We start from the raw sequence: 12,456 nt of genomic DNA, 5'->3' as shown, positions 1-12,456 counted from the left end.
AAATGGAGTCCAACGTGGCTTCTAAGGCAAGGTAAGGCTCATTTACAGCAGACACAGGGCATACTTAAATTCAGCAGACATTCAGAATCATAGCAAGGAAAAGAATGTGAGACAACGGGGGAGGAAAATCAATGTTCCAAAGAAGCCTACAATTTCCAGGCATTTTTCCTTTATAATATAGTTAATTAAATGATTATCTTATTTTTCATATCTACTTTCACTCAAAGTGTATTTCCCTATTATTAGTTTCTTTTTCTTCTGAAACAAAAAATATTAAATTTCACATCAAATTTGTCATGAACTTATGATGTCTTTTATCAACATTCATTCTCTTAATATTTCAAAACCCTCTGGTTATCCAGCAAAATGGAGCTGCTGCCCAAAATTATATGCATAATTAAATTTTACAGAAGATCCAAATTAGAAAAAATATTTTTGAAGAGCTTAGAGGTTTTTTTTTGAAGGTTGATGCAATTCTGACAGCCATCAAATCATTCTCACTATATACAAGAGCATACATAGCCTTACCCTATTCAATCCAATCACTTGCAGTATGTATATAACATTTACTGTAGAGTTAAGACATTGTTTTGACGGAAGAGGCCATACAGAACATAGGTACAAGCCAAAATATTTGGAGTGAGTTGTATCTGAAGGGTGGTTCATTCCCTGACTGTCTGGCCAAAAAACCATGGACAAAGCAAGTCCCACCAACTTGGAAACATAAACTGAGTGGGATTATGCAAGGAGACTTGAGAATCTGGACTCTCTTTGGCACTGACTCTCACGAAGTGAGGAGAGGTAGTTCCTACCTGGTGGCTGTTATGGTTCTACCAGCCACAGGGTCATAGTATGGAAGCAGGAAGTTAAAGAGGTCAGATCAGAAATCTGTGATCTTGGGATAATCTTAGGGTTCTCAGGGAATGAAGTAGGGCCCTGTAAATAAGAAAGCCATATAGCACAATCACACAAATACCCCTTGGCTTTGTTTTTCTATGCCCCTCACTTATTTGTTTCCTTTCTTTTCTTTTTGATGCTCTCTTGGTAGCAGCATAAAGATATTGTGAAATTTTTACCTCCTGATAGCTATGAATCAAGGCAAAAGATCTGTGTCCTTGCATGACCCAGAGCTTTAAAGGGAAGTGGTGTACTCCTGGGGGAGCAGTGTGGTCAGAAGAGAAAAATGCTGAAAGGTGGAATTCAGTAAGATGGAGTAGTGGCTAATGGATTAGCTGCCCCTTCTCATTGGGAAAGGCTTTCCAGAGTTAAAACCTGGGAGGGGAGGTGCATTCTGTCTTAACAAAAGAGAATTTTAAAAAAAGATTTTATTTATTCATTTTTAGAGAGAGAGAAGAGAAAGAGGAGGAGGAGCAGGAAGCATCAACTCCATATATGCCTTGACCAGGCAAGCCACATATGGTTTTGAACTGGCGACCTCAGCATTCTAGGTCAACATTCTATCCACTGCACCACCACAGGTCAGGCAAGAGAGGATGTTTATCTATGCTATTCTTTCCTCAGCATATAAAGAAGTGGTTGTTAAGTTCACTGGAGAAGCACGTCAGTCTGAAACCAGACTGCACTTAGGGTCTTGGCAAAAGACCCCAATTTGCAGTCCTCCTGGTCATACCCTGCCCAGCAGAACGCAGCTGGCTGTTGCATTGATGAAAAATCCCATAAGCCACATTTTGGACACCTTTCATTCAATTATTCACCACATACATCTGCTTCCCCAGAGATCTCCAAGCCCAATGTTACATGATTAGATTCAAATATAATCTGTTAGCTGGTTGATTTGGGTCGAAACATAAGGACAGGATTGAAAGCTAAGTATTCAAAAAACAATTGAATGCATAAAGGGTGAGAAAGCAGAGTGGAAGGGCTGAGATTACAGCAGAAAGAGAATTCTAGAAGAATGCTTGAAGGTATTCATTTACAGAGAATTTAATGTAAATTTAATGTGCTAAAGAGGGGGTTCTCTGTGGTAAAAGAATGGAAAACAAACATATCTAGACACCATGAAGGGACAGGAGAAAGACACATTGAGGGGAGACACATCTAAAGTGATAACCAGGATAATGAGGCATCATGTAAAAGGTTGGAATGGGACCAAAATTGACCAATCATCTACTATGCACCAGGCACAATTCTCCTCCATACCCTCCCAGAATCATCTCGTTTAATCTTCACAATGTCTAACATAGTGCCTGACATATAGTAGGCGTTCAAAAAATATATTGAATACTATATTAAATTAGTGAATGAGTGAGCACTTCTAAGAGAACAACCTATTATCAACCATATCAGGTAAGAACCTGAGGCTCAGAAAGGCTAATAAACTTGACCAATGTATCACAGCCAGTAAGAAACCTAAAGAGTCTGACTTCAAAGCCTGATATGGTAGAAGGAGGTGGGTGATGTATAAGGATCCTTCAGGGAATCTAGAAAAGGGTGTGGTGCTTGGTTATCTCCCAGGGACTGGGGGAGGGGAGGGAGGAATGCAAGGCCAAGTGGACTGGACTAGGGAGGAGGGCCTTTGGTCACTGGCAAAGAACTCTTCTGGAAGGATGAGGGCTTGGGAGAAAGCACGAAGGCTGGTGGGTAGCAAATAAGCCTAAATGGGGCAGCATTTCAACCAATGCAGCTGGTAAACTGGGTGGGGCAGAATGGAAGCACAGCCTGTGAAAAAACTACAAAAGGCCTTCCTTTGTTGGGCGCGCAGGGATCTGCGGTAGGGCGGTAGGGCGGTAGGGCGAAGGTGTATAAAGTGGAAAAGACCCGGCAGGCTCGGGAAAGAGCACAGGAGAAAGAGCACAGGAGAAAGAGCACAAGAGAAAGAGCAAAGAGAAAGAGCAAAAAGAAAGAGCCATGGGAGGGTGCCCGGGATGAGGCTGGGGAGAGGGTGTGGTCTGGGATGGGAGGGGGAGGCTGCATGTGAGGCCTGCGCTGTGGAGAAGGAGTCCCGGGAAGTCTGCGGTAGAGGGTAAAAGTGACCAGCCCCGTTGCACGAGCTGTGTCCCGCATCTCACCTGTAGGAGCTGCTCACTGCACTCGCCACCTCCTCGCGGATTTGCCTATTGAGGGCGTCAGCTGCTGCACGCCCCTTGCCACCCTCGGGGCCCGCGACCTGGGTCTGGGCTGCGGGCAGCGGCGTCTGCTCCTGCCCCAGGCCCTCGGCGCGGCGCGCTATCACGGTGGGCCCGGCCTTCTTGCGCGTGTCGCGCTCGTCCGCACCCAACGCCTTCCCCACCGCGACAACACCCGCTCCGCCAGGGCCCGCCGCCTGCTCCGGGGCTTCAGTGGCGGCCTGCACTGGCCAGCGCTCCTGGCTCTGAGGCCGGCGCCTGGGCGCCCTGAGAATAGGCGCTGAAACCTGGGAAGACGTGGGGATCTGCACCGGTTTGGGGATCCAGGGGTGGTCCCCGCGGCGCGGCAGCGGCCAGGCGCGAAAGTCCTTCTGGTACTGGGTCTCGCGCTCGAAGGGCGCGTCGGAGGGCTGGTATTCGCTGCGCGGCCGGCAGCTCGGCTCGGGTCGCTGCACCTTCCAGGCGCGGTAGTCCTGACGCATCACCGAGTCCGCGGGGCCCGCGCCGGAGGTGGAGCCGGAGCCCGGGCCGGCGCTCAGTCCGCTCCGGCCGGAGGCGGTCGCCGCCTCGCGTTCGCCACTAGGCCCCGGCGCCGGCCCTGTTGCCCGGGCAACTGCATCCAACTCGCCTTGGGCGGGCTGAGTCTCTATAGCGACTGCCCGCGCCGAGGGGGGCGCGTGCGCCGGCTGCGTCTGCTGCTGCGGCGGCGGCGGTGGCGGCTGCGGCGGGGCGCCTGGGTGCTCCGTGGCCTCCGAGTACTTGGTGAAAACCAGCGGCACGGCGATGTCCGCCTTGTCCAGCTGGTTCCAGAAGCGGGCAATGCAGCAAGCCCGCGTGATGCATGGCCACGCCATGATGTTAGCTGCACAGCTGGTCCTCCCTTCTTTTTGTGGTTCTAAAGCAAGTCTAATCTTCCTTCAGTCCCTTGGCCCTCGTTCAGCCAATCTGTTTCCTACCGTTTTCCCCTTGGTAACCTGAGTACCTTGCCCTCCTCCCTCAGAAAGCACCCACGAAGGTTGGGCCGGCAAAGCTATCACTGAGATCAGTCCCTCGATTACCGGCTTCAAAGGCTTGCGGGAGCGCCTGCAAAGGTCTTCGGAACGCAGTCTGTTGCAGGCACCGGAGGGTGAGAGAAGAAACGTCCCCGAGTCCCCGGGCGAAGGCGTCTGGGACGCGCCCCTCCCTGCGGCTGCGGCGGCGGCGGCGCGCAGACCGCGGACTTAAGCCATGGCGCAGGGAAAGGGCCGCGCAATGTGGGCACAGGGTCCGCGGATGAGTCTCTATTCTCCTTCCCGCCGGAGTCCAGTAGCCCCTGGCCACCTAGCAGGGCTCGGAGTCGATCACCTCCAACAGAGATGCAAGCATTGCTGCCTCTGTCGCTGCTCCAGTGATGCTGCTGCTGCCGCCGCCGCTGTCTGCTGCAGAGAAGCGGCCCCACCCTTTTCTGCCGCTCAGCGGGAGGAAAAAAATCCAGGAAAGATGCTGAGAGAAAGCACGCTGCAAAAAAAAAAAAAAAAAAAAAAATCACCTGCTTTCGTCAGGGCCAATGCTAGGAGCTCGCCCTCCCTCTTGCCTCTCCTCCCTCAGCTCTGGCAGCTCCGCCCTCCTCCGCTCCTAGGCAACAGTATAATCTGGGGCCTAGGTGGGTTCAGGTCCTAGGCTCCTGACTACTTGCTGTCCTTAATGCTGGTCGCTCCCTTCCGGGGGCCTCAGGATCCTCTTTTGTAAAATAGGGCCCATCTTGGGTCGGTGGGTAAGGGGTGTTAAAGTCTAAAAACATGAAGAAAACCCCTAATAAAATGTTTGTCCCAGTATAGATACTTTAAAAAAAGAGAGCTACTGTTAATTGCCAAAGTCACCAGGCTGGATTTGAACCCAGTTTGGCTGGCTCCTGCTCCAAGCACTCATCAGACTTAAGCACAGGTCATGCTCAGATATGTGGTGATGGAGACCCCCAGACTGGTAGTACCCTCGCCATTCCTTTTTTTTTTTTTTTTTTTTTTTTTGGAGGAAGGGCTATCTTAGCACCTCCCAAGAACCATGGGTCCCTGTTCACTAAGCCCATGGGCTGCACTGTGGTGAAGCAGTGTAAAGAAGATTGTTGGAAGGGGCCTACGTGGTGAGTTTGGGGTGGATGGGAAACAGGGTCGGTGTCCTAAGACCAGACATGTAGGAGCTTTCTGGCACGATCCTGACCCCTGGCATTTGGTTTGCTTCTACCTGGGAGTTACAGATTTGGGAGTCAGACACTTAACTATCTGTGTCATTTGGGCAACTTGAGTCATCTCTGGGCCTCAGTCACCTCATTTGTGAAGTAGAGGAAATAATAGTTACCTCAAAGTGGTTTTATAAAGATAGTTAACGACTCAGAGTAGCAGCTTTGAGTCAAATCAAATCCATAGGGATTCAAATCCTAGCTTTTGCATTTCTTAGCTGTATGGCCATGGGTATATCACTGCAACTTCCTGACCTTTATTTCATCTATGAACGGGGGTACCAAGCATGAACTTGCAAGTTCTAAGAATGAAAATGAGATAATGCACTAAAAGCACTTACCATGACATCTGGCATATAGCAATGGCTCAAAAATGGTAGCTATTAGTATTCAAAGAACCTACCCAGGAAACCCATAGGTGGAGCTTCCCAAGTAGGCCAGCCACTTGGACCCCTTCAGCAAGAAGACCTCTGTTCTTCCAAGTACCTTTTGGTTTCTTCTTCGTGTCCCTCCATTTATGCCCTTTACACTGTCTTCTACTCCCTACCCCTAGATACATTCGTTGGCCTTCAGCTTTGTTTCTCTCCAAGTTAGTCAGAGTTTTTAGCGTCATTTTAGCCTGGGACATTGGTATTTCTGAGGGAGAAATGTGTTTAGCTTAGAAACTGATTGCAAAGTACAGCTGGATTTTTTTTTTTAACTTTAGAATTAAACAGGATGAGAAGACAATTCTGATTAGTCAATTATTTGCTGGACTTCCTCCTACTTGGGTCATTGCCTCTTGCTGATTTGATTTGAGTTCCACAAATAAAATGATGCCTGGCACTGTTTTTCAGTTATTAGGAGATACATTTCTATAAACGACATAATCTGGTCTGACCCTTCCTACCCCCCCAATTCTACAGAACTCTCCTGGTGCCTAATCTGTGCCTTGGGTACTGCAGAACATGGATGGAGTCTAGCTCAGAGAGGGGCCCTCAATTAGAGAAATGTGTTATGGGAGGACTGGGAGACAGGCACATAAATAAATAATTAGAAAACAGTATGGTCAGCATGAGAGATTTATTCATAGGTACTGAATGAATGACTAATGAGAGATGATTAGGAGCTCTTCTGTCAGAAATGTAAGTAAAAGTGTAGCCTGACCTGTTGGTGGTGCAGTGGATAGAGCATCGGACTGGAATGTGGGGAACCCAGGTTCGAAACCCTGAGGTTGCCAGCTTGAGCGCAGTTTCATCTGGTTTGAGCAAAAGCTCACCAGCTTGAGCCCAAGGTCACTGGCTTGAGCAAGGGGTCACTGGTCTGCTATAGCCCCCCGGTCAAGGCACATATGAGAAAGCAATCAATGAACAACTAAAGAGACTAAGGAGCCACAACAAAGAATTAATGCTTCTTATTTCTCTCTCCCTTCCTGCTTGTCTGTCCCTCTCTCTGTCTCTGTCACAAAAAAGAAAAGAAATATAAGTAAGAGTGTTTAAGGCAGAGTAGATTTTGGAGTCAGACAGACCTGGTTTGGCTCTGTGACACTATCTGTGTCACTTCTTTTCTAAAAACTAGATGTGGGCTAGAGGTGAATCACCCTTTGTTAACGTGAGGTGTCATTCTTGAGGATGCAAAGGATTGTGAAGGGACAGGCAGACAATGAATCTGAAGCACTAATGACATTGTAGGGCTGCTGCATCAGCCTACCTCTGGGCAATTTTTTTATTTCTAGTTTAATTTTTTTTTCTTTTGTTTATTTCTAGAATTCTTTTTTATGAGAAAAAATGAATTTCTGGTTAGGTCACTTTCATAATGCTTGTAGCAGAATACAGTTCCTAATTAATATTGATAAAGATCTAATTTTTTTTTCAGATAAATAGCCAATTTTTTTTATCATGGTTATTTAAATAATCTATTCTTTCCTCACTGATTGATAATGAATGCCTCCGCCAGTATACAACAAGTTTTCATATGTGTGGATCTGATTCTAAATTATACTTTCTGTTTTATTGGTCTATTTTTTTTACCCTTGAGCATCTTTTAAGTCTAAAATTATTGTAGGCCTTAGTATTTTTTAGGGTAATACTCTCCTCCTTCTCTTCTTCTCCTTCTTCTTCTAAGTTGTCATTCATCTATTTACAAATATTTTTTGAGCACCTGCTAGGTTCCAGGCATCATTCCAGGCCCTGGGATATGGAATTAAACAAAATAGACAAACATCTCTGCTCTCGTAGTGCTCACACTGCACTGGAGATAGGTTGACCAATAGATAGTCTCTGCCCTAAAGGACTGTAAGTCTGGAGGGGATGGGAGAGTAGTGGAAATAAAGTTAGAATAGACTGTAGTAAGCACTGCTATGAAGTAGCCAAAAGTGCATTATACAAAGCACAGTTGTAAACATGTGGTTGAAAAGAAAGAATGTAATCTTGAGGGCTCAGAAATTAGGGAGCATCAAAAAAGAGGAGCGGACAAGAGCTGACAAAGAAAGAAAGAAGTGAGTCATGAGATAAAAGGATAAAGAGGAGAGAAGTTATATCACAGTAGCAATAACTTGTGCTTTAGAGTCAGAGCAACCACATTTTCAATTCCAGCCTACTTCTTACCAGCTGGATAACTTTGGAGAAACAAAGTTACTGATGACAGTGGTAATGGTGGTGGTGATGACAGAGGCAAAGGTGGTGGTGATGTGGATGCTACTGGTAGTGATGGTGATGATATGGTGGTTGGATGGTGGTGATGATAGTGGTAATAATGGTGGTGATGACAGTAGTAAAGGTGATGATGATAATAGTGGTATGGTGGTGTTGGTGATGATGGTGGTGGTTGTGATGCTGCTGCTGCTGGTGATGATGGTGGTGATGACAGTGGTAATGATGGAGTTGATGGTGGTGATGATGGTGGTAATGATGGAGTTGATGGTGATGATGGTGATGATGGGGTGATGATAGTGGTGATGATGGAGTTGATGGTGGTGATAAGGTGGTAATGATGGTGGTGATGATGGTGGTGATGGTGATGATGGGGTGATGATAGTGGTGATGATGGAGTTGATGGTGGTGATGCTGGTGGTAATGATGGTGTTGATGATGGTGGTGATGGTGATGATGGGGTGATGATAGTGGTGATGATGGAGTTGATGGTGGTGATGATGGTGGTAATGATGGTGTTGATGATGGTGGTGATGGTGATGATGGAGTTGATGGTGGTGATGATGGTGGTAATGATGGTGTTGATGATGGTGGTGATGGTGATGATGGGGTGATGATAGTGGTGATGATGGTGTTGATGACGGTGGTGATGATGATAGTGGTAATGATGGTGGTGAGATGATGGGTGTGATGATGAGGGTGATGATAGTGGTGGGGGGTAGTGATTAAGATGGTGGGGAGGGTAAGTGGAAGACAATTTGGCGAACTTCTTGCTTAGCAGCATTGGACTCAGATTTTTTGAGTCAGTGTCTCTGGATACGAGAATGCCACATGATGTTATGATGGAGAGCAGAAGGGTGGGCCGAGTTGTGCTTCCTTCTTTTGCAAAATGATTGTAGTTGTGATGAATACTGGACACCAGCCATCCATTTTCTGAAAGGAAAATGCATTAGCTACAATTCATTGTACTGGTTTGCTGACTCAGAATTTTTTATGATGAGCATTGAAATTAAGTGATTACATTTTCTTCTATTTTTAAAAGATAAGGCTTACTGCTGGGCTTCAATAGTAGGGTCAAGTGAAATGGTCAGGGGAAATAAAATAGTCTTTAGTTAGAATCAATTTTCTCTTGATGATTATGGGGAACTGTGGCTTGAAATTTGCCCAAGAGGATTCACATTTTGGTTTCTGCTCCTCAGCAGAGTGGCAGAGCACTGGGAATATTGAGGGTAAGGTAAAGAAAGAAAGTCTGTTGAGAAAAGAGAAATATTTCTCTCAGGCAGGACTTAAACAGTGATAATGTCACCTGCTTAATGCTCCCGGCACTGTGATCGGCACATGTCAGCTATGAGGCAAATAGACCTCTTATTCCCTTTCTCTCATGGAATTGTCTTTGATGACCTGGCAGGAATGACCACCTACAAAGGGAAAGAAACCAGGACATGGTGGACCAATCTTGGTGAAGTTGTGGGTTCAGAAGTGGCTAGAGGAGAACTATCCTTTACCAAGTGCCTACAGACTGCCAAATATTGTACTAGTGCCTCCATATTTGATCCTGAAAATAGACTGTGAGTTTATATTATTCACCTCATTTTGCAGATGAGGGAATCAGGGCTCAGACAGGAAAAGTGACTTGCCCCAAATCATGGAACTACCATATTTCCCCATGTATAAAACACTCTCATGTATAAGACACACTTTAATTTTGGGGCCTGAAATTTGAAAAAAATGTATTACATAAAGTTATCAAACTCAAGTTTTATTCATCATAAAATTCATACAACTCATCACTGTCAAAACTCTCATCCATTAGCTTGTCCTCATCTGTGTCTGATGAATCACTGCCTTCATATATTGCCTCATCCTCAGTTCCATCTATGGCATTTTAAAATGCCACAGCCACTGTATAGGATGCACCCAGTTTTTAGACCCCAAATTTTTCGGAAAAGAGTGCGTCTTATACATGGGGAAATATGGTAATTCAAGATTGAGCCAACATATGAGTCCAGGCTTTTTTGAACCCAAAGTCTCTACACTGTTTATTATAAAGACCTGTGAGGTTGCATGCTGGGGAAATGGGGTGTTGAAAATGAGACTGAGGTGTAGGAGAACCACCAGCTCTAAGTCCTCTTCACTTATTCAGCTCAGGACCTTAAGTTTTTGAAGAGCGACATTTCAAGAGAGCTACATCTGAACCAGCAACACCTGGGGTGGGGGCAAGGTGAGGTGGGTAAGAGAACCGCAGGAGGGTACAAGGTGAGGTAAGGAGGTGCTCAGAATTTCCTGGATTTCTTCTCCACCCAAGGTTTCTTCCCCCCGGTTCTCAACTCCAGGACCTTGATGGCACAGCACAAGTGACCTTGATGCCCCTGTGTGAGGAGCTGGGAACCCTCCCACCCCAGACTCCCAGCTCTGGTGTGAGCTCAGCCCTATGCTCTCTGGGGCAGTGGGACAGGCATCTTCACAGAGTCCTAGCAACCTTTTCGTAGTCTCATGGCCTCATGACTTGGGGCCCATGAGCTTTTCAAGCACTTAAATGTTTAAGCCCTGAGAAGAACAGTACATTGGCTCTAAAATGTGATCAGAAGAAAAGCAACATCAAAATTTATATATATTTAATTAAATGTCTACAAATGCAATATTATGCCAATTAGTTCATGGGCAACCCAAAGCAATTCTTATTTAATTATAATAAATAGAGTTCAAGCTATAAAATAATGAATAATTTACTCCTTATAAAACTCAAAATTAGGCCCTGGCCAGTTGGCTCAGTGGTAGAGCGTCGGCCTGGCATGCAGAAGTCCCGGGTTTGATTCCCGGCCAGGGCATACAGGAGAAGTGCCCATTTGCTTCTCCACCCCTCTCCCTCTCCTTCCTCTCTGTCTCTCTCTTCCCCTCCCGCAGCCAAGGCTCCATTGGAGCAAAGATGGCCCGGGCGCTGGGGATGGCTCCTTGGCCTCTGCCCCAGGCGCTAGAGTGGCTCTGGTCGCAGCAGAGCAACGCCCCGGAGGGGCAGAGCATCGCCCCCTGGTGGGCGTGCCAGGTGGATCCCAGTCGGGTGCATGCGGGAGACTGTCTGACTGTCTCTCCCTGTTTCCAGCTTCAGAAAAATACAAAACAAAACAAAACAAAAAAAAAACCCTCAAAATTATAGAAATCCTTTTCAAAATTTTATTGCAGTAAATGGTATTTGATGCAAGAGTAGCTTTTTATGATTATCATAAAGATGGTGGATCTCCAGTCTGTAAAGGCCTTTGCAAGATTCTGCTGGTCTTGCAGTGCAGGATCCCTTCCAGTCATAGAAGATGGAACCTACAACTGGTTTTTGGGTGGAATTGGGTATCACAGTTTAGTAGGCGGGACGTGGTTGGGGTCTGTCTGCCAGCGGCAGGTGTGGGCTCTTAGGAAATACTGGAGAAGGGCTAGGAACAAGGCCGCCCACTAGCTGCTAGAAACCAAAACACCCATCTTTCATCTGCTTTGCCTGAGCAAGAAGAGAAACATATTCAGATGTGGGTTTTAGCAACTCTTTCTGGCTGCTGCTGTGTGGAGAAGGGGCTGGCTGAGGCCAGTCTGCAGTCAGAAAGACTAGGAAGGAGGCTATAGAAGGATCCAGTGAACAGGTAATAGCGGCCTGGCCTGCGGTAGAGACAGGGAGACAGAGGAAAGAAGATGAGATTTGAGAGATGTGCCTAAGAAATGACAGGAGACTTTCTAAATAACTGAATGTGGAGAGTGACAGAGAAGCAAGAGTCCTGGATGACCCCAGAGTACTGGATTTGAAGAGGACTGGAGGGGTAGTGCCAATGGCATACAGGAATGCAGAAGAAGCAAGTGTGTGATAATATGCTGATGTCATTCTGGGACACAGTGGCTTGAAGGGCTTGTGGGATGTCCAAAGGAAATTGTCCAGGATGTAAAGTGACAAACTGGGTTCCTAAGGTGGGCCCAAGGGGAAGGCACAGATGAAGGCACCCATCCAGGTCAGACTGAGGGAACCCATCCAGGTCAGGCAGAGCACATGTTTATTTCACTGGAGGACGGTGCAGAAGAGCCCTCTTCCACAATGGGCTCTCCCCCTATACACCATTTGTTCATCCCACCCACGAAACCTCTACTGATGTTAAGTCTGATGGGAACTGAATTGTGAATGAGGGTGGCTGTGGTTGAAGTGGAAAGGATTCCCTATTTTGAGTGCTGTGAGTCTTCACTTTTACCTGGTGGGGTGGTGTGTGGTCATAGCAAGCCTCACGGAGGAAGTGGTGTGTTTATTTATTTATTTATTTAATTAATTTTTTATTTATTGATTTTTAGAGAGAGGAGAGGGACAGAGAAAGAGGGGAGAGTAACCAGAAATATCAACTCGTAGTAGTTGCTCTCGCATGTGCCTTGACCAAGCAAGCCCAGGGTTTTGAACCAGCGACCTCAGTGTTCCAGGTCGATGCTTTATACACTGCACCACCACAGGTCAGGCAAGGTGGTGTGTTTAAATTGGATCTGGAAGGTTGGGTGGGGTATATATGGG

At 46.6% G+C, this 12,456-nt stretch overlaps 1 protein-coding gene across 1 annotated transcript in view; it reads right to left on the bottom strand.

Annotated features, from left to right (window-relative positions):
• Window positions 1–4,530, bottom strand: part of MAP6 (microtubule associated protein 6) — an 85,064-nt gene extending 80,534 nt beyond the window's left edge. The window contains exon 1 of the mRNA XM_066249924.1: window positions 3,030–4,530. Within this exon, the coding sequence (XP_066106021.1) occupies window positions 3,030–3,940 (911 nt within the window). The 5' untranslated portion in view covers window positions 3,941–4,530. The remainder of the gene's footprint in view (window positions 1–3,029) is intronic.
• Between the last annotated feature and the right edge of the window lie 7,926 nt (window positions 4,531–12,456).

This window comes from Saccopteryx bilineata, chromosome 1 (genome assembly GCF_036850765.1).
Source record: "Saccopteryx bilineata isolate mSacBil1 chromosome 1, mSacBil1_pri_phased_curated, whole genome shotgun sequence".
In the NCBI taxonomy this organism is placed as follows: Eukaryota; Metazoa; Chordata; class Mammalia; order Chiroptera; family Emballonuridae; genus Saccopteryx; species Saccopteryx bilineata.
This window is presented reverse-complemented; position numbering and strand designations above follow the sequence as displayed.